Genomic DNA, 22,782 nt, shown 5'->3' on the forward strand with positions numbered 1-22,782 from the left:
TTGTGTTTTTTTTCTTTTGCTTTTTATTTTTTTCCTCTGGTTGTTTTGAAAGTACTGTTGCCATCTTCACCATTGGTTTCTGTAAAATACAGTTCGGAAAGCACAATGCTAGTTATGAACTGATGTCCTTTGGCTCTCTGGACTCTCTTACTATGAGCACTTCAAGCCACAGGTATTAGGCCTTATGCAGTCTTATTCCTTAAGTACAGTACTGGTCCTTTCTCTTGTGGCACCTAGACAAAGGATATCCCCATTAGATGATGCCCATATTGAAGTCCAGTTACTGATTAAAGTGTTCTCACAAGAGCGTAGGAAGAGAGAAGAAATGTTGCAATTGAAAATGCTGTTCTGCTTTGCTTCTATGTAATAGTGTTTACAGCTGATGCTATAGCAAGTTTGCGTGGAGTCACAATTGCTTTATGTTTTTATTTTTTTAAATATATATAAACTTGCTTGATTATACCTCTAGGAGTATTGGCATTCATATTTAGGGTTAGAGGTTAGATAATGGGATAATAAGGTACAGGAGAGGTATCCGTTCCTTTTTCCTTATCCTCAGATAACTCAGATGTTCTAGGCAAAATGACAAGTAATATTCTATTTCAAATTGTTAAAATGTCATCTGTTCTTTTGTTGGGCCAGAGTAAGTCTGAAGCAAGTGTCAGCCCCCAGCCTGATGCGTGTGTGTCTATATAGTTATATCTATGTCTTTTATAAGTGTGAAGGCAGGAGGGAAGCATGTACATGCACGTGTCTACCAGCCCACGCTGCCAAGTCTGCCAGCACTGTTGTAATCCTAGAAGTGATCTGTTAACTTCACACTGTGCCAGTGAGACCACTGGGATTCATACAGCTGCAAATGGAAAGTCAGGTGGGTGGGAAGAAGAGGTGAAGGAGTGGAGAAAAGTGTTGAAAAATGCTGTTCAACTTTCTTTCAGTATGGGAGCACATGGTTTTCTTGCTGTGGCTGCTGCTGCCTCTTTTCAATAGGTGAATTTTCTTTCTGGGAGTTTGTTATCTGCTTTTGTTATCCACACCTGTGCTTCTACGTAGAGGATTTGGGTTTTGGGGGTTTTCTTAACAGTGTAACAGATCATGGAAGAAACTCAGGTTTTTGTTATACACTGCCTACTGACAATCACCTGTTCCTTCTCATTGCAGGAGAGTTGTAAAGAAACACAGTTAGCTGAAAAGCTACTGAAATTCACCCATTCTGTTCTTGCAGTGGGGAAAGATGATCTGGTGGGAAGAGCAGGAACTCTTCACCAAAGCTATAAGGGTCTGTTCCTGGTTTGGTCTTTGAACTCTTGGGAGGATCATGGCATGACATGGGGCTTCCAGTTAGATGTGGTTTCTACACAGGCTCATAAGTGGAAGTGCCCAGATGCACAATTGGAATATCAAAGATGCTGTAAAACTATGGAATTCATTAAAATCACTGTGGGTGGTATCAGATGGAGGTTAAGGGGTTTCATTTTTGGCTTAAAATACGTGAAAATGCTGTCTCCACTTCGATGTGTCCTGTCTCATCTATAAATCACAGAAGGCGGTGCTGATGTCATGAAGAGTAGGATAAGCCTCATGGAATTGCTGTTGCTAACAAAGACTGTGACGGAAGATGCTGAAATGGGTAGAACAATTGTTGCTTTATCCTTATGCTGTTGTCCTAGACTGGAAGTTAACAAATTGATCTCAGGCAGCCTAGCCAGTCGATCCTCTATTACCTACTGTTGTGTCTTCTTTTCCAACAAGTGCAGGATGTACAATAGTAGGTGCGTCAACTATAGTTGTATGTTTTATTTGAGGTACTGCACAATAGGAGCAGCATACCTTTGCTGAAGGTAAAATACTTTCCCAGGAAGTAACTTCTAGACTCATGTTCTTATAACCTATGGCTTGCAGCTTCACATCTGTCTGCAGGTGATTCAGAATCCAGCTACCTTCTTGTGGATGACATACTGGCTGTCATTGAGAGTCTCTCTGATCACTTTTTTGCCTGTTGCTTGGGTTGTATCTTTGCAAGGCTTGTCTGAGTAGGATAGCAACTGTTAGCTCCCAATCGCAGAGCAATGAAAGGCTGTTCAGTTAGTAGTGACTGCTTCCTTCTCTACTTCCCCCAAAAGCTGTTGAAACTGGTTCAGAATAGAGAAGTGTTGTGGACTAATGTCATGCCCTTCTGAGGACTTTATTGACATGCATCCAGAGTAACTTATTTAGTGGGACTGGTCAGAGTCTGTTTGTTTCTTAACCTGTAAAGCAAAGTTGTAGCCAACTGAGGATTCAAAACTTCAGTCTGAATCAACGTATCAGGGTTCTTTGGGTGGGGTGAAGTATTCATTTTTCATGGGCCGATTTCTTAGGCTTAATTTCTACAAGGAGATTAAAATTCCAGGGAAGCACGACAACCTAGCAGTGTTTGTTATCCTTGCATCACACCATATTTTACAGTAAATTTTTTTGAGCAAGCACTGAACATGTGAGCTGGGCCTGCCTAAGAGGGAATATGCTGCTGTTCACTCTTCCTCCTTGCTATGTGTTACAGTTTGCTGTTTTGTCGTGGAGTGTACAGTTGTCTTTGTGCTCTTTTTACCTGAGTTTCTTGCATGTCCAAGAATGGAAAAGTGGTTAGTGTTTTTTCCCTTCTGCATGAGGATCCTGATAGTAATGGTAATGATGAATTGGAGCTTTTGTGGGCCTGACTAAAATGATTCTCCCAGCTTTGTTTCACCCTTTTCTTGTCATCCCTTCTCCAGGACCGAGCACTACCTGCCAGGAAGATTCCTGTGCGAATCAGGGCATCTGTAATCAGCAATGGGAAGGCTTCACCTGTGATTGCTCCATGACTTCATATTCTGGGAGCCAGTGTAATGACCGTAAGTAGGCTTTTCCACTGGATTGGTGAGCTGTAAGTTCTGCCGGATGAGAGCACAGATAACACATGATTAGTTTTACTTTCAGTTGAGATACAACTTTTTCAGTGTCAAAGCAAACTTTGTTTTCTGGAATGTTTCTTTGAAGCATACAGGAGGTTATTTTTTTTTTCCTTGTTAAAGTGAAAATATGCATTTTGGTATGTGTTTTGGTTTTTTTTCTTCTTTTTAAAAGGTAGCTCAATCAGACCAATGGTGGCAATTGATGTTAACGGCATTCCTGGTTTAGACAAACCAGGACTGACTTGTATATATTTTGTGTAATGCTTACATAGGTACAAAATGGCTAGGTTTTGTGTACTGAATTATGCTTTGAGGTTTTCATTCAAACCTTGGTGAAAAAGGCCTGGAATCCATGGAAAACTGCTGAGCAGTGTTATAGATTGTCTTTTGCTGAATTACTAGCTCTATGCTAAGATGAAAAATTGGGTACTGTTTGCTAGAATGTTCAGTTAAAACTAGGCAGTCAATTAAACATACAGCAACAGTGTTGTGCTTCTTGGCATATTGATTTGCTTCATCTCAAAATATTGGATGTTCTTCTTGGCCAATTACTGTTAAGATCTCTGATAAAGTAATTGAACAAAACCTTGAAGTCTTCCTTTAGGGGGCAGATAATCAGCTTTCAGATATTCCCTCTGCTCATCCTGATATGGCCTTTGCCCCTGCCTGGAGGGGTAGATCAGTTCAGCTCTACTCTCTCCACACTTCTATTTAAAGCGACAGCTAGTCCCCTTCTCCCTCCCTGCTCCAAGGCAGGGAACAAAGGAGCACGTTGGGTGCTGTAGTAAGCATAACAGTGGTCTTCAAGTGATTTGGTTCATTGTGCATGTAAATTTTAAGACCAGAAAAGACTCTTACAGTCCACTGCTGCTTTTCATTAAGGCCATTTGCAGTAGACTGTATTAGTGGTACCAGCAAGGTCCGTGCAATGTTGGTGCCACAAGCACTGTCATATCTGCAACCCTTCCCCTAGAAGTCTGAGATGTGGCTGAATTGATGGCTGTTTAACATGTGGTGCCAGCCTGTTTCTGCTGAATGCCAAAAAGCCTGCTTTTCGGAGTCTTTCATAAAATGTGGTGTTATCTACATCAGTCTCGCCTTTCTCCCGGTAGTTCTGCCAAGCAGGTATTGGAAAGGCCTATTAGAATTTGTGCTTTGACTGAAGCTGTAGAAAGGTACTACAGACACAGATTTATAGACTGTAATGCCACGTATGGTTTGGAGAACGACTCCTTTGTGTCCAGAAGGAACATTTCATATTGGAGCCACAAGATTTGGCAGAGATTTTCTGTGTTTTTGTTTTGGTTTGCTTTTGTTGATTGGACACCCAGTTTCCCATTCTCACACTGCTTGTTCAGTCATTCAGTTTAGGCTTGCTAATCGTAGCGCATTATAAACCTGTTGTGTAAAAGAAATGCTACTTTGAATCCAGTTGGGCTGTATTTATGTACAGGTCCAGGAAATCTCTGAAGAGATTATTGGTAGTGTTGGGTTTGTTTCTAATGTGCTGGGCTTCACAGCTCCAGAATGTCGCAGTGTCCTCGTTATGCCATTCTAATGACTTAGAGGAGGTGCTGAAGTGTCAGAAAGCCAGGTTCCTGTGTCTGTAATTGGGGAATCCTTGCTGCTTTTTAGAGCTGGCAGCTGGAACCCATGCAGAGCAGAGACAGGGATTTGATAAGAGTGGGGGTGATGTGGGCAACATAGTAGCCAGCCTCCCAGTGTCAGGCCTGGCTGGCAATTTAGAAATGCTCACAGGAGGATGTGGGTTTCAAAATGGTCTGGAAAGGTAAGTCCTGTAGAATCCTCCTGGCACACAACAAGACTTCAGACAAGATCTTCAAAAAGTGCGTATAACATCTTTTTGTGGGGGTTTGCAATGGGTGGGGGGGAGGGGTGTTGGTGGGGTGTTTTTTTTGTTTGGTTTTGGTACTTTTTTATGGTGTTCTGGTGTCTTTTTTGTGTGTGTTTGTTTTGGGGTTGGTTTTTTTTGTTTTTGGGTTTTTTTTAGTCTTTGCTACGTATCAGGATGTTGAAGACACAGTTCTGCTGCTGGTCGCCTGATGAAGTTATGAATGGATGTAGGTTGTGGAGAGGGAGAAGGCTTCCGTCCTGTTCCTCTCTGTTAGATGTGGTTGCTGTTATACCTGAGTCTAATGGAAGTACAAGCACTTGTATGTTCATTGAATTAAATGTTCTTTTAGACTGGATTTTAGTGCAAGTAATGGCAGGGTAAGGTAACTGCTGTGCAACCTGAAGCCTGGCTATTATTTAAAATGCATCAGGCTCTTCGGTAGAACTTTTTTTTTTTGTGCCACAGGAGCCTAATTCTATTAATTTAGTAGATTGCTATTTCTATTTTATGAGCAAATTGTGGTCTTCCACTGATGTAAATATGGAATATTGGAGTCAGTAGATCAGGTCTAGACTTACACAATGGAAATGGTAGCAAAAGGAAGACTTACTGAATGTATTTTGTCTTTCAGTTTCTGTTAACTCAAGTGTCCACATTGGAAAATTTGTGTTTCCATGTGTTTTGATGCAGAATATTTCAGTGCCTCTGAGATAGATAAATGGCATGTCTGGTGTTCTCTGCAATTATTCTTGATGATCTCTTTAGATCATCCCCAGTTAACCTATGGTAAGTGTGATTTGGTATTCTTCTGTAGCTAGTGTAAAATTTGGTAAGTCATACGGTCTTACCAAAACACAAAGCTTGGTGCACCAATATGTTTTTGCTTTTTAATTTTTGTCCCAGGACTGGGCCATTAAGCTTCCCAGTTCAGATGCAGCTGGCTTGCAACTGCTGTTTCTGAAAGGTGAAGGAGAAGCACAGGTGGCAGAGATGCACATTGTACATCTATAGACATATTTGTACATTCAGTAGTGTTGTTTAATAAGACAAGGATTCAAATTCCTAGTGGAAATGATGATACAACCTTAATTTTTAGCTGTTGTTGTGTAGCTCTGTTTTAGATGTTCTTTACGTAGTAGGAATCAAGATTCCTCAGAATAAGAAATTAGTGGGAGCTATGGGGCATAAAATCAGTTTAAATATGCTTCATTTTGAGTTGTGTCATTTCATGTAGCAATGTTATAAAAACAAAAACAACAACAACAAAAAAAACTCATGGCGCCCCTTGCGCTCAAATTTATCTGAGAAGGTCTGTTGTACCAAAGTGAATTTAAAGGTCTGCTCTGCATACTAGCCAGTACTAACATCTATAAAGAAAGGTAGAAATAGAAGTAAAGTTAATATTCGGGGTATGCTGGTTCCATTCTCCTTGCCATTTAAAATCTGTTATTCATTTTTTGAAATGGTTCCTCATTCTTCACTCTTTAGAGATGTTTTAATCAGTCCAGCATCACATTCAATATATCTGGGCTTTCAGCCTATTTTCTGAATTTATTTTTTGCTCTAAGATGTAGGAAATCTGCATTATTATAATGCAGTTGGTACTTAGGAAAATTAAATAACCTTGGCACGCCAAACTGTTGCTTAAACTGTTCAAATATATAACCTTGAGCAGATATGATATCAGAATTAAAAGTTAACACACAATGCTAATGGAGCATCTTGTATCTGGGCTGGACTCCCTCCTGTTACTGTTCTTTACCAGGATATGAAGATGAAAATATGGTAGTTAAAGACTTCAAGTTACTTGAAATGCAACATGTATTTAAACCGCTGTTCTATGAGTAGCTTTACAGATTCTTTAACTTACTCGTGTTCTTGTCTATCTCGTCAAACAACATTTTCTTTTCTGCACAGAGAGAATGCATAAAAAATAGGCTTCGGCACTCTAGCTAATGGGAGTGGTATATGTATGTCAAACTAGACCATAGGAAATACTACTTGTTACTCAGTGCCTCATGCAGATGAGTAACACTGAGGGTCAAGCTTTCCAGGAGAAATTGCCAGGCTAACAGAAGTATGTATTAATAAAGGCTGTTTGTTTGTAAAAGATCAATAACCTGCAGCAATGACTAGTGCAAGCAGAGTATAAAGCACTTTTTCAAACACCTCTTTTTTTTTTTGTTGAAACAGTTCTTTAAGTACATCTGCTGGCTTTTTAGAGGGGTTATTTATTCATTTATTTATAAACTGTGGGTTGTAATATCCACCTGGTTTAAAAACAAGTTCTCCATTTGATTGGTGAAAAGCAAAAGCAGCCCATGTTTGTCTGTTTATCTTCATATGCTTCCAGTCTGCATGCTTTTCAAAGAGCTTGTTGATAAACAGAGCAATCCTCTCACCCTCCAGTGTGACCATTTGGCTAAGTGGTGCTTGTTTTTTGTCTGGGGAAGAGGTAGTATACAGGCCAGCTGTTCTTTTTTCTTCCAGGATTCCTTTCCATGTGATGCATAACCTATATGCTTCTACTATCTTTCTGTGAATCACATTCAGAGGAGGGAAGGATTAGAGGGAGAGGCAGTCATGGTGACTTTGCTCTTTTGTTCATTTATTTAGCGCTGTCACAGGAAGAGCTTTTGTTAAATTCAGTTCTGTAATCATAGTAAGTGAGGCTTACTAGCTAAATTTTTTTTTCCTTCCTTTGACTTAAAAGGAAGGGTATAAAAATTGGCAGAACAAGTCTAAGACCAATACTTCAGAGTAAAGCACAGAGTGTTTTGGATTGAATAAGGATGACTGAAGCTGGCCTCTCTGTCACATGTGTGTTCTGGATAAGATCCCAGGGGTGTCAGAGCAGACCCATCCCTTTTCCACTACTGCCCTTCTTTTTTTCCCTCCTCTATGTAAGTAAGTGAATGAGTACCTAAGTGGATTGATTCTTCTGGAGCATAGTCTGTAGACTAGGTTGTAAAAAGGCAGTGGTAGAACCAGCTTCCCTCATCCCTGCTTAAATAACATGGCAGAACAGTCATTAGAAGAGACTGCTAATAGGGCAAATGGCTAAAGTAGTAACCATTACTTTATGGTGATGGCTTTATTCTGATGTGCCATTTGCACTCCACACTTGTGTTTTGTCTTCACCACTGAGCAGTTACAGCTATCTCCAGGGCAGGAATCAGACCCCCAGCTGGGAGATAGACCCTCTTCCCTCTCACTTAGTATTTCATGTTTTTCACCATCTGGGCCAATTTTTGTCCAGACTTCATGACCTCCCTTAATGTCAATGCCAGCATGCTCAACTTGATTTACTTACAGAAACCTCCCTCACTGTTCATGTTTAATTATCACCCATTCATTTCTAATGTGCCCAGCTTATCACTTACTGAGGCAGAGAGCAAGAGGTTGCTAGTGTGTAGAAAATATATCTGCATAGACTTCATTAGTCATGCATGGCTAAACCTGTCAGCTGTTTAAATATCAGCACGCTTAGGGATTTGCCTTTGATACTACAGAGACATCCGCCCTACACGAAGCAAGAGTCACCTCTGATTTATCTTGAGTGAATCATACTTCACTACAGCAGGTCAGGCACCCTGCCTACTTCTTACTTCCCTCCTCATGCTTTGCCCTCACTTACTCAGTGCTCTTTTACATACCCTCTACTATAACTAGTGTTTTCTGGCTGATGGCTCATTTTCAGTTCCTACCCTAAGCCTTTGGTGTCTTCTGTCTCTAAATGACCTTATCCTCTGAGAACTGGGAAAAAAGGGGAGGGAAATGCAGCTGTGTAGTTTAGTGCATGATGTAAATTGTAGCATTGTGATTTGTGTTGCGAACCCTGCTTTTACCCTTCTTACCACTGTTTGCTTTTGTTTGCGCTGCCACTCCAAGAACTCTAACATCTTTAGGGCAAGGATGTAGTGTTACTTCTTATTAAAGCACCATGTGCTTTTCTGGTGCTTAGTAATAACCCGCTACATAATTGCTTTAGTACTTGAGTGGTTTAAGAATGTTTGCTGCTTCTCTGTGTGCTGGCAGACATTTCCCCTCCCTTGAGTAACAGCTGTGAAACATCAGATCAGGCTGCAGATCAATAGCTTGCTTGCCCCATGTTCCCTTTGGGAGCCATCAGGGATGGGTAGTGTTGTCAACATCAGGGGCAGGAATTTGGGTGTCCCTGTTTTCGGTGAGAAAGAGGGAAATTCGAGTGACAGGTGCTTTTTGGAATAGCTGCCTCTGCACCTTTCAACTTCTCAAGGTGCCCTGGCAGAAAAGTGTATCCTTTTTTTTCCAATTGTGAAAGCTAGCCAACTTTATCCTTTTGTGATCCCCAAAATGCAGCTAGGTCTCAAGTGAGTAATTTAATTACAATTGCTTCAACAGCTTGGCAGAAGAAGCATTTAGGATGAGAGCTGCAATCAGTCACTGATATCTGTGCACACCTGGCTGCTGTCAGCACATAAGCTATGGTCCAGCCATGCTACTGACTTCAGAAGGATGGAAGGAGAGAGACTTTTTACAGGTGGCAGTGATTACAGCTTCTGTTACCAGACTTTGAGCAGTTCAAGCAGTTACTTAATTCTCTTCCTGACACTGCTCAGCAGCTATGCCATTTTCATAAACATGTCACAGAAGGCTCTTGCTGTAATTTTGTTCTTTGTGATCTCCACTCTCTTTAACAGTATTTTTTTTACGTGATAATTTTGGGTAGTCATGACAATAATCAATACTTTTCATGTTATTAGTAGCTGAGTGAGTGGTACTGTGTCCTGGATATTTTGCCCCATGAAAGAGCTGGGCTCTGAAACTGTTCCTTCAGTAATGGCACACCCAAGGTGTGATCGCGGTAAGACATTGACGTTAAGTTGACAGCAGTAACGGCAACATGGTACAGCAAAATAGGAGTCTCTGTTCTGTTGCCCCAAGCTCCATTTGCTGATGACGGTCTCTAAGCACATCTTCCCACTAAATGTAAATTAATACATCGGGTTCTAGATTGCCAAGTGTAACAAGGATTTAATTAATTTTAAATATAGCTTTTTCCTTATAATATCCTGCACATGTTCATATTTGTTTCAAGAAGCAGTAAATGTAAAAAAGCAGCAAAACGCCAAAATAGACTTCAGCCATCAGTTTCACTCTTTAAAGATTGTTATTTTCTTCTTATATCAGCTTCTCCACAGAAGATGGTACAGTACTGAAAGTAGAAGTTGATGGCAAATGTACGTAGTGTTGGATTTTGCAGGAAAAAAGTCACCCTGAGCTTGAGGACCATTATTTTAAGGGGATATTTTTTCCCCCCGCGTAATGCTATGAAACTTCTATCCTCAGTTTTTTTGCCGAAATACTGTAGATGAATCTCACACCAGCTACGGTTTCATCAGCGTGAAGTATTTTTTGTGCCACATGGTATACAGATGGTACCTGTACTTCTGCAGAGAAGGGAAAATTCCTTGCAAAAGCCTCTTAATCTTGCAGCTGTTGCTGTTGATCTGCAACAGGATACCCCAGTCACCAATCCAGGTGAAAGCACAGGTGGCTTTGAGCTTTGATTGTTGCCTCCATTCCCCTATAAATCTGCCATAACTGGCACTATGGACTATTAAAATGTGATTTGCATGTTGGGCCTAATGTCCTGCCTGGAAGCTCTGGCTTGCAATAATCTTTAGTCCATTTTTTGCCCCAACTGGGTTTTGTTTGTTCTCCCGTTTTCACAGTACCCAACTGAGTTAGCTGTTCGTGCTTTTAAGCCATTGCTCTGTCTGATGTGTGGTAAGTAGAGTGTAATGAGGTGGGATAGTGTTCACTTAGTGCTTTCCCAGACAGCATGGTGTTGTCTGTTGTAGCACACGCTGTATTGCCTTCTTATTCCTGCAGGGTCCTTAAGGTGATTATGGTTTATTTCCCAGGCTGCCTACATAGAAAACAGTTTGCAAAGAGGAGCGTGCACTAATGGGTGAGAACAGATAGGTGGAGATTGAAGTTGGTCTTTGTATTGTATGGACTAGACTTTGTTTGCAGTAACACTTATTCCTAAATACAAAATAATTCCTTTGATTTCAGTGAGGTAACTCAAGATTTATGCCAGTATTGGCAGATCAAAATCTGGCATGGGATCCTCTGAGTACACATGTCAAATATGCCTAATTTTTTTGTATTTAAGATTTATATACATATTTTATATACCTTAGATGGAAAGCTACCTTTAAGATGACAGTCATTAATGTAGACAAAAATAGGTTGTAAAATATTTACATGGCACAGGTAGGTGAGAGAATACCCGTTGCAGAGGGAGGCAGGCAGTGCTAAAACTATTTTTTTTGTCTGGGGCTGCATAAGGAAGGAGGCTGGGGTGAGTAGGGAGAGAGAGACATCTTATATGCCTATCCAGCTTTTTGCAATGGAAATTATTAACAGAAAAGCAAAGGCAGGAGAAGTCAGAGTTCCTGAAGGAGATTCTTGTTCACTATCCAGGCTGCCTAATGTACTAATTATTGCCTGTCATTGGAAGAAGGCTACCTATTGATCTCCAGTGGAGTTTAGCTGTATATAGGGACATATCTTTATTATGTTGCAATATTGTTACCCAGGAGCTGGTATAATAATCTCAGTTGTGGAATATTGGGGATTAGATGCAAAACCTTAATTACAGTTATCTTAATAACAATCCTCAAGGGGCAGATTGAAACTGGCTGCTTGGGTACCTGTGAAACAAACTTTGTGAGGGGGAGCATTTTTTGGTGGATTTGATTATCTTTGTGGAGGTGTTTTGCTGCATACTGGCATCTGAGGCCTGCACAAACACTGGGAGTAGACCCTGGGACTTCTGTTGCCTTTTGCTGACCTTAGAGATTTTTTGGGCCACAAAGGAATTTCTCTGATTGTGGAAGGAAATAGGCTTTTCAGTAAAAAACACAATAATCAAACTACGTGAATTCTCTAGCGGGGTAAGTGTTAACTGAAATCCCTGTTATTTAATTGCTGTCTACAGAAGAAAAAGCTTCCAAATCTATGAATAATAGTTCATTTAAAACTCTTGAGCATATACAGGAATGGTGAAAATTTTTCTTGGATGGTAGTTTAATCGGTGAAAAATGCACATTTATGGCAAACAAACATTGAATATTTCAGTAAAAATCTTTGAATAGTTCTGAACAGAAGAAAATGAAGAAGGAATGAAAAAGTGGGTTGTGGTTGATTTCATAATTTTCAAAACAAAGTTCAGGATTCACTGGCTGCATCAAAATGGTGAATTTACCTTGAAAATTAGCAGAAAGGCCTTAAAAACCTGAGAAGGAAGATAGGTAATCTTAGTTTCTAAGTGTTGACCTAAGTTAGTTCATCATCCTCTGTCTAGAGGTTTATGATTTAGTCAGTCGCTGTGCTGTGACCCCCTGAGGCTCTTCCCAGCCTCTGTGTTGGAGATGAGCAGCGTGGGCTTGTGATGGCCTCCATGGCCTGGGAGATGTCTTTCAGGATGTTTCTTTTGCCAGCACTGTGCTCAAGGGGGTGATCTTGAGTGGGATGGGGAAAGAGAGTAGAAAATGACTCCTTTCCTAGGAAAGCTGAGTTGTCTGATCTTTGAAATGTGCATTTGTTCAAATGCCTCTAGCCTCAGCCTGAGAGCAGTTGTGGTCATGTCCATTGAGTAACTCTGAGATAATATAACTGATCTCTAGACCAGAGTGTCTTGACTAGACACTGGCTTTAGTAATACACCTGCCAAATATAGGCAGGTTTTCTTCCAGAGAGACTCTGGCATGTTGATTTTGGAAGGAAGTGTGGTTGGACCTCTAGCCTTCCTCTTGTCTCTGGTCTGAAACCTAACTGCAGTGCTTGGCCACAGCAAAGCTGGTGTCAGGTTTGCTGGCTTCCCATAACTATCCGTCATATTTCTTTTCTTTCTCTTCTTTTTTTTCTTTTTCAGATTGCACTAAATGACCTTCTGTCTGTTACATTTCTGCCCTGCTGATCTCAGGCAAATGATGAAGATAGATAGCTATATCACAAGCCATCCATCATACAGTTTGTAGGTCCCTTAGAAGCATCCATGTCTTTAATAGTTAATCTGTCACAGATATTCTCATAATTGAGGACCACAAAATGCTGAAGCGAGGGCCAATACCGGTATTTTTTTTTTTTACTACTGGAGACTTCAGCAGTCAGGTGTCTTTTACTTGGAAATGCAGACTGTCATGACAAGTGCCTGTGCACCAGGGTTTAAATTATGGGTCCAAGCCAACTGCACGTTACAGAAGGCAGTGCTACTGTTGACATCAGCAAATATTCATTTTTCGGCTTTGCTGTTGTAACAGTGGTTGTGTTACCAGTGCAGAATAAACTTCGCTTTCAAGTACTTGGCCTGTGTGAAGGAGCAGAAATTCTCAGAAGCAGAGACTGTGAATCTGACTACTTGCAAATGGTTGTAGGCACTCCAGTTATGTGATACGGGGCAAGAGAAGATGTGGTTGAGGGAGTGCATGTGTGTGAGAGAGATACCAATATCCATCTTGAGGTCAATAGGCATAATGTTTGACTCCAGAAAACATGCAGAGTTACCCAATGGAGCATGATGTTGATCTCTCGTAACATATATATGCAGTAGGTGAGTTGCCATACGTAGATACTTGAAATACCTGTCTGGAGTATGCTGAGTTGCAGATATTTGCATGGTATGTTAGACCAGGTAGGATGCCATGTTAATCCTACGTGCTTAAGTTTACGGTTAGCCTGGATTTCTTTGCATGATGCTGCAGCAGATAGTGTGGCAGCATGGAGAATATCCTGTTTATATTGTTATAGTATCTTGAATGCTGAGAATTGAGGTCAGGCAGAATTGTCTATGCACCCTGTTGTTTAAACACAAATCATAGGTGTTTGTAGTGGCAGTTAATTACTTTTTTTTAAAATCAGCCTGTTTTTTCTATTCCACGCCCCTCCTGCCCCCTCCCCCCCATCTTTTCCACTTGTTACCAGTGGTGAATTTACTCTGCATTTGTCCCAACTGGAAAAGGCTGGAGGCTTAAATCCCTTACCTCATCCTGCTGAAATATAGATACTTCTGATGGACGCTTTGGACATGAATCTGTGCTTTGTCTCAAGGGAATCATCCTCACAGGGGTCCTCACTTGGCTGTGAAATTGGTACTGATGGCTCATGTGCATGGAAGTTTGATAAATCAAGTAATTTAAACTTCATTTAGGACACCAGAGAACATACTTAGCCCAAATATCACACTTGAGAGGCCTGTACTGAACTCATTGTGGGAGTTTCTCAAAAATAGATAGACAGTACATCATATTGCTTCCTGTTTTAAACAAATTTCATCCTGGAGACCAGGATGAAAGCATTTTCTAACTGAATTCAGTCAATGAAGTAGGAAATAACCAGGTTTTCGTACTTTCAGTGATGCCAGGAAATTCTTATTTATGACCAGTATGTGTGAACCGGCTGGGTAACTTAAGCTGCTCACTCTCAGGTGCTCAGTAAACACACCTTCATGTTTGAGAGCAGACATTGGAAAGGGTAGAATAGCTGCATTTCTGAGTTTCGTCCATCTCCTCCTTCTAAATGGAAAAGGAATTTTTTTTCTTTTCCAGTACAGAATAAGTGGAAGTATAGGTCTTTAGTCCTGGCAAGTTCAGTATTTGGAGAATTGTTTTCTTTGCCCACCTTAAGCACAGGAGATTCAGACTTGCAAGAAAAGGGTGCTCACAGCTGCGCCAGGCCTGCTGGCAAATAGCATGCAGTACAGATGGTTGTCTGCCCACACATCTCTATTTATGAAGAGGCCCCCAGCGTTTATGTTAACGGTGATGAGTTTGAGAGATAAAAATAGGGATTTCTTTGTTGTTCATTTGTTCTTTATAGATCTGCAGTGAAGTTTTTTATAAAGCACAAATTCGATAGAGAGATTTGTTAACCTGATAGAAGAGCAGGCTGTCAAAAAGCCAAGCTGCAGATGTCCGAAGTGCTGAAACACTTATTCCTTGTTTCTTATACTGCTTCTCTTCACTCCACGAGATGGTGCTGTGTTCCCACAGACCCCAGGCATCCTTTGCCTGGCTTTTCACAGGCCCTTGTTGGGTGTTTGGAATACAAAAACCTGAAATTAAGTTAGAAAGCATCTCTGTCTCTCCAGCTGACTTTTTTTCTCCTCTCCAAATTAATCTCAGAAAGAAGTTTTCCAAAATCACCTAAGGCTTTCTATAGTTCTCTGTAGTTTGTCTTCCTCAATGTTTACTGAGTCCTGTGGCTTTGCCATAATTTAAGGAGGGCTTAGGAAACCCCCCAGAGGTTAGTTCAAGATGCCGTAGTCTCAGAGCAGCCGTATTAAATAGCAAACAGTGGAGCTGAGACTGTGTCTTGTTGTCTGTGGTCATTCCTTGTTGATAGCCTGCCAATTCATGAAGATGTTTGCATGTTGCCAGGGGTCTGCCTAGTTTCATATTTATTTATTTATTTATTTAGGTCTTGTGCAAAATGTTCCAGGGTTTCAGCCCTGGAAGCTTGAATTACCTGACCATGTCACTTAAAATAATTAGAGGATCTGCTCTCCTTATTCTGCTACCACATGCTTTCCTATTTATGTGGAAGCTGTGGTTTTGGGAGCTCTTGTGTGTTTTATTCCTCCTGCTTTTAATTAGATTTGGAGTAGAGAAATACTGATCTGGGAATACTGTCCTTGCAAGGAGGAAACGTTGGAAGCTGGTGTTTGAAAAGGCTGAAGTCCACTGAGCTGCTGCCACAAGGTGGAAAGAGACTCTTGGGGAGTAAGAAGAAAAGGCACCTTTTGCAAGCTGGCCAGGGTATTAGTCTGCCTCGGGTTGCTAAAATGAGTTTAATGTCAGTGTGGAAAGTGATAGAAGTGACTCATTAGTTATTTTTGAAGTCATGGATAGAGAACTTCCATTTGTTCTGCAGAACAGCTTGCTTCTTTACAGAAACAGGTGCCTGGGGTGAAAGGCTCCTTCACCTGTTGCATGTCCCTGGAGCCTGCCGTTTTAGCTTCCTGAATACCACACATACCTTTGTGTGTTGTAGATGTGTGTTCAATGTCTTCATGGCTCTGCCTCTCATATCCTCATGCTTCCGTAAATAACAGTCTGACCTTGCTTGTCCTCCCTCTTTTGTTCTTAGCATTTTCCAAAAGCTTGAACTTGCACTTTTCTGTTTTTCTGCTGAGAGTGGATGTCTGATTTATAATATCTACTCTCAAACCCCCATAAGTGGTGTGGAGGTGATGAGTAGAAAAGAGGTACAAAATCCTTACAGGCTTAAATGAGGCTGAGACCAACTCCCCTCCCCTCTTTTTAACTCCTTGTAACTGGTCCTGATTAATGTGGAACAACTACAACTCCAGGGCAAGTCAGTAATGGTTTTCCATTTCAAACAGCCAAATACCTTTCAACAGGACTCCTAATGCACATCTTAAAAATTTCGTAACTGTTACTTTTCACTCAGCTTGGGAACTTCAGGACCTAACTAAATTGATGACACCTTTGTAAAAGGATTGTTTCTTACTTAGCTCAGGACGCATTCTGAACATGAGCTGCAGTTTCTGCCAACAGCCGTTAATCCCCATGAGCTGTGGCATGTAAATGCCATGTTGCACATGTTCTCTGGGGAAAGAGAACCTTCTTATCTCAATACCTCGAGCAAGTTTTTGAAGTTGCTAGTAATTGTTGTAATGCTCTTCTCTGATTTCTCACTCAAATTGCAATACCCAGATACAACTTCAGAAACACTTCTGAGTGTGATCAGATACACACCAGAGAGATTTTTAACCTCAGAAGTGGTGGTTCTTGTCATTTCGCAGTCAGTGTCATGCCTCTGCTACTCTGAAAATTTAGCAAAAAAAAAAACAACCAACAGTTAGGCTGCACTGACTGTTTTTTCTCTGTAAATCCTCCCCAGAACCTTATCTGTGGATGTCTTGTATGTATCTGTGGATGTGGTGTAGTAGTTATGGCTTTAAGGCATAGGGTGTTGAAAGTTATGGTCAAGATTTTATGAATAACACTGTGAGGGTGTTTTCTGCATGCAATGTGACATTTCCTTTGGCCTCTTCAAAAATATGCATGCTAGCAAATAAATGAACTTTTCTTGCTGTTCAGATTAAGTAACTTGTGTTTACTATGTCTAGGTTATACTGAGCTTTGAAGATCAGACTGGATCACAAGTAGTCAGGAACTTGAGGGCATTTTGGATGTGAAAGCAGGGGCGTGGGTGAGGTAGAGCACAAAACATAGTCTGTTCTATATGGGGACTTTTGATCTAACAAGAGTAGCATCAGCTAAGTACAGCTTTTGTCCTGGCTCACCCTGTCTTCACTGGTATAATGCAGGCTTCTGACTTCCTTCTCTGTTGCTGTCTTCTCTTTGACTCAGGGTTTGCTGTTTTGAGGGGGGGAAAGGGTTCTTTGTCTTTTCCATGTGCTTCCTTCTGAAAGCAGCTCAGGGCCTGCACAGAGCAGCAGCTTGTGAGCCCACTTGCAGTTAAAACAGCAGGAGGACACATCAGAGCAGAAGGAATTGAATTCTCTAGGGACAGTTTTTAAACTATTGAGCACTGAGCAAAGTTTCCCTTGCTCCTTGTTTACTTGCTTGTTTGGGTTTTTTGTTTTGTTTTTTTTTTTAAGGGCTCTAGGTTCCCTTTGGCATCTGCTGCTGGTGCCTTACACATCTTTTCAATTCAGGAACTGCTAACTACAGCAGGTAGTGAGACTGTTTCATGTCAAGGGGAGCTTCCTCTTCAAAAGGCAGTTGGAAGGTGGCAGGGACTAGCTAGTTTGGGATTAGTTGAGTATCATCTTCTGGTTCAATTCTGGCTCAGACTCTGAGAAAATAACAGCCATTGCGCTCGGCAAGTAGGTAGCTTATGTTGGGGACTGTATTGGGGTATTGCAAGGAGATCTTGGAGTTCTCGAGGAAAAGCTTCAACATCAGAACAATTCTCCTGCTTTTGGCTCTAATTAGGGCTTGTGGTCACAGCAGAGAGGTCAAAAGCTGAATAGCTTTGTATGTTGCCCAGGTAAATAAATGCTACTCAACAAATGCTGAAAACTTTTTTATTTATTGGGGATCCAACAGAAAATTTTGACTGAGCCACTGTTCACAATCTCTAGCATTTGCCCTTCGCAGGCTTTGACTTGGTTGATGTTTTGTTAGTGCTAGTCGTTTCAGAAAACAAAGATTAAGCTCAGCGGTTCTCTTCCTAACTGGAATGAGAAGCTCCTTGGTATCAGAAATCTGATGATTTTGATCACTCACCAGCGCAATACAAACTCCAGGGAGCACAGTGATCAGCTGCAGTAGTCTCCAAAGACATCTCTGAACAACTCTGAATCCACCTGAGAATTATCTTCTGCTTCACACACCAAAGAAAAGGAGGAACCTTCTTAAGGTGAATGACTATTTGCCTTAAGAAGTAGGGCATAGCAAGGCCCACAGTCTTCCTATGACTTGAACCTTCTTGTCTGGGCAGTAAAACTGTCTGCTCCCTTTTGATCCAGGAAATCTCCCATGGCAGAGTTCTGCTAGACTCTGATGAAACCTAAGTTTTCTCTTTTAAAGGGATGTTAGTGTTGGCATTCATTTAACTGCTTCTTTTCTGCATGGAAGTTATAGGGCCCTGTTCCCTGCGGTTTGTAGGGAGCAAATTCTGAATGAGTTTTTCCCTTTTTAGTAATCATGGGGTGTTGTGGAGGCCTTTTCCTGAGCTGGTGCAATTCATGTGTTAGTGTCTTTGCTTTGTCCATGCATCTGTCCATGAGCTCAGTTGAACTACATTGTTTTGTATCATAAGTAGGTATAATCTTAGGTTCTTTCGAGTCTTCTGCATGCTGCCTGGTAAGTGTCTTCATAGCCTCAGCTCAAGAACCTGAAAAATGTGTATTTTAAGTTAGGTGGGCATACTGTGCAAGTTTATCACTGGTTCTTAGAACATGCTCAGTGTTGGTCAGTTAATCTAAAGACATGCTTGTTAATAAGCTTTAATAAAAATAAAAAATGACGTTTATTCTAGTAAAATAAAGGTATAAGTATTTATAAAAGGTTTTGAAAACAGTTGTAGGACAGAAGCTTCCTAAAGCCTAATTTGTAAGCTTTTTTTCAAAACTCTTTCAAAAAGCAGTTTCAGGCTCCTGAATTAGGTTTCTTAGTCTCCTGTGCCTAAAGTTAGTGTCACATATACCCCTCAAAGTAGCAGAGATCAGTCAATCAAATTTTAAATCTCTGCCTGCCACTTTAGCTCTCTGTATGGGTTTCCTTCCATAATTTTCCACAATTTGCCACTTAGCTATTCGAGTTGGTGGCAGTTCAAGCAGGCATTTTCTCCTCCAGAGGGCAGTTGTGCAGGATCACCATTTCAGTGTTTGCTTCACTGTTCAGGGTCCAAGCAGAGGATTCTTTTGCTGCTCTTGTCTGCCTTTCTGCTTTAAAAGAAATGAACCTAAATATGTTTCGCTTGCATATTTACTAATCAGCAGTAGAAAGAAGCGTGGTAAAGACAGTGCTAAATTGTTTAAAAATGGTTAAGTTCAGACTGCATGGGAACATCCTCCTACTTTGCAAACTAAATGGAGCACTTGATAATGACAGCTTGCTATAGCACTGTGAAGAGGCTAAATTTGATCATGACTAAACACCGCTTAAAAAAAAAAATAAATCTGTGTTTTCTGTCTCTTGTCATACATGTTACCAGTTTCAAGGGATCTTATTTCAGCTGTTCTCTGACGTCATAGGATCTGTTACTGATTGCATGAATGGAGTTTGTAAGTTATCTCATATGAAGAACAGGAAAACGCTTCTATCAGCTGGGCAAGGATGCTGAGGGACCTTAAAAGCTGAGAAGATTCAGCAAGGAATGTGACTGGAGGCATGAATATGTGTGTGTACATATATATATATAAAGAGAGTAAAGGAGCAATCTTTTTGTGTCACAACTCAAGTATTTCTCAATTTTCTGGGAGCATCTCTGGATGAGAAGGAGGGATTTTCACTGTTTAAATGAAGGAAATTTAATGGTAATTGACAATAGTAATGAATAAGGCAATTCTAAAACAACTCCTTGAAGAACCCAGCAGTTAAAAATAATGCAAACACCACCACCCCCAACCAAACCAAACCACCTATTTAATATGCTCTGTTTCTAATGGTCTGATGCTTTCTAGTGATGAAGGTAGCTAGGTAGAAGATGCAGATTATTTCCTTATTCCTTCTGCTGCTGCTTTTCTAGTAATTACACAGCATTAGTATGTAGTCAATCAGAAGGCAAATGTTCTAGGAATGTCTCCCCTCCTCCCACCATCAATCCCTTTTCCTCAGTTTACAAAAGAAATTCGTCTTTCTTTGAGTAGGGACTTGCTGTCATGAAAGTTAGTTCTAGATCTCTCTAGCAGCAGGTGTAGCCACTCAGGGTTAGGCCTTGTTGATGCAGCAAATAAACTCTTTAGCTCTATGGTACCCATGCATTTGAACTTCACTGAAGATAAAAGGTTATTTTGTGGATGAACATTGGACAGCGATGAATATTGGCTGAATGTAGAGAGAAGGTAGCACCACACCATTGCCAAAGCTGTTCCTGAAGCTCTGGAAGTATGCAATAATAGTAAGTAGCTGGAGGTTTACTTCATTCTGTATAGGTTGAGAATATTTCTCTCTGGTTTTCTTTAGCTGTTTAGATACTCTGCATTGAGACAATATTTTTACTTCCTTGAAAGGATATCACACCCAGTGTGACATACTTCCTTCTCAGGCTGATGCAGCCTTCTCTTCTGAAGTACGATTCTGAAGTGTTAGTTGGGTGTACTTTCCTTCCCTACTTCTTGTGTTGGGATTTCTGTCCCTGAGCAACCTTGGAGAGCTGCTGTTGCTCTTCATTTCGCAGTCTTCCTCTTCTTGTCAGGAGAGCACCCTACTGCTGATCAAGTGCCAAGCATTCGCTGTATTATTTGGTTAATGTGATGGATGCCTCTTTCTCTGCCTTCTCACTGTTGGGAGCCAAAATGTGGGATTGTAAGTTAGAAGGTGATTAATTTTTCCTAATGGGACACTGCTGCAAGCAGGATCTCACCCACCGTGTCTTCATTAGCCTTGACCAAAGCCTGCATTACCTCAGATTAGGTAATTGGTCATTTATAACACAGGAGAAGGAGGGTGGAAGGGCTTATGAAAAAGTGTCAACAAGATGAAGGGCATTAAAATTAAATTAATGTTCTCCAAGAATTCTGGGAGGCAGCATTTAATCAGGCATGCAGTTGAAAACTTCCCATCACCAGAGGATGCAGTCACAGTGAGAATGGTCTTACTCAGTCTGCGGAAGGAGATGTGTAGTAGTAATGAATATGGCCTCTGCAGGTACCGTGCTATGAAATGCTAAATTGGTTTAGGGTTATTTCTGTAAATTTAGAAGCTCTTAAGATTTACCCAGTGGGACAAAGCTTGCAACCTGAAACCATACACTCTCTTTTGTATTGGTTAGCAGAAGATTTTCCGAAGAAGCAGTGAAGTTTGTGTTCTACAAAAACCCCTACCCTCATCTGTTTCCACACTTTCTCAGGAACACTCTTGTCCAGATAGCTTCTCCCTGGCCCATTGCTGACTGAGTATCTCAGAGAACATTACTGAGGGTCTAGGGCTTTCCAAGCACTTTTGCCCTCAAATATCTTCAACTGCCCTGATAATATGGACTGTAGGAATGGCTGTCAAGAGGGAGTTGCTAGGTGAGATACAGTCATTGTGGCAAATACCCTTTTTTGTGTGTGTTTTTTTGATTCCAAAACAATGATAAAATGTTGTGTATGTCACGTCTCCAGACAGTAAACATGATGCAGCTATAAATAAGAAATTAAGCAAACAGGTCAAGCCATGTAATTCTGCAGTACTTCTCAGATTCCATGAAAATTGCTTTCCTGCTCTGCTGTAACACTTTTGGCACAAAGATATAATGGAAAGAGCAAACATTTACAAATGTCTATGGGCCTGCAAGACTTGCCTGTGTCCTATTCATAAAGAATGAAGACAATTTATGATGATAGTATTTCTAGCAGTGCTGTTAATCTTAAGCTCCATCCTTGTAGTTTATGGAAAACCTTAGTAAAAATAAACAATGAGAGAGAAAAATAATTGGCCTTTTGATAAAGGTGTTGCATGGCTGGAAGAGGAAAGTCATCTTCCAGTGACTGATGGTTATCATGAGGGCTGTCTGGCATGCAGCAGTGTGTTGAGACGTTTGCTTGAATCCAGGAGCCCCTGGGCTTTTTGAAGAGTTTTGTTTTATGAGTTCTAAAAGAGATTATCTGTATTGTCTGCACTTGGCCCCTTTCTGTGGCTTTCTTGTTAAGATAATGTAAAAATTCTGCTCAGGCCTTCTTCCAGGTTTGGCTGCTCCACAAGTTCCTCCCTTAGAAGCTGTCTTGCTTCACCGTTCAGCAGAGTCCAGCCAGAATGGTTCTCCACGTAGTTGTTCTGGGAGGTCAAGGTATTTCAGAACTGTACTTTTGGTATGTTTGTTGTGCTATGAATGGATTTTAGTGTGAAATGCGGAGAAGCAGAAGGCTGCAAGGGACCTCAGGAGTCATTGCCTTCAGTACTGCGCTTTGGTAGGGAACCATATTTTGTAATACCTTTCATAAATACATGAAGCTTTATCCCTCAATTAGAGCAGCTTTTTGCCCCTGTTCCCTGTAAAGGCTTTTTAAAAGCTTCATTGCTCCGCTGATTAGAAACCTTTGTCTAATTTCCAGTCTAAATTTATTCTTTGGCAGTTTATAACCATCTGTTCTTGTACCAGTATTGTCCTTTAGTTAAATAGTAATTTCCACTCCTCAGCTATTTCTACCCCCAGGTACTTGTGCACAGCAAACGTGTCCCCTCTCAACGCTTATTTAGCTGGTCTGAACAAGCTAAGCTCTTTTAATATTCTTTTCATCAGTTAGGCTTGTCAGTCCCCTGGTAGCCTTTCTCTGCATCTGTTTCAGTTCACTTTTCTTGA

The 22,782-nt window shown here is 40.9% G+C and overlaps 1 protein-coding gene across 1 annotated transcript in view; it reads left to right on the forward strand.

Moving 5' to 3' along the window:
• The window catches only part of NRXN3 (neurexin 3), a 1,044,813-nt gene that overhangs the window by 498,428 nt on the left and 523,603 nt on the right, over nt 1-22,782 (forward strand). The window contains exon 17 of the mRNA XM_075103635.1: nt 2,754-2,873. Within this exon, the coding sequence (XP_074959736.1) occupies nt 2,754-2,873 (120 nt within the window). The remainder of the gene's footprint in view (nt 1-2,753; nt 2,874-22,782) is intronic.

The sequence above is a fragment of the Phalacrocorax aristotelis genome, chromosome 9 (genome assembly GCF_949628215.1).
Source record: "Phalacrocorax aristotelis chromosome 9, bGulAri2.1, whole genome shotgun sequence".
Classification (NCBI taxonomy): Eukaryota; Metazoa; Chordata; class Aves; order Suliformes; family Phalacrocoracidae; genus Phalacrocorax; species Phalacrocorax aristotelis.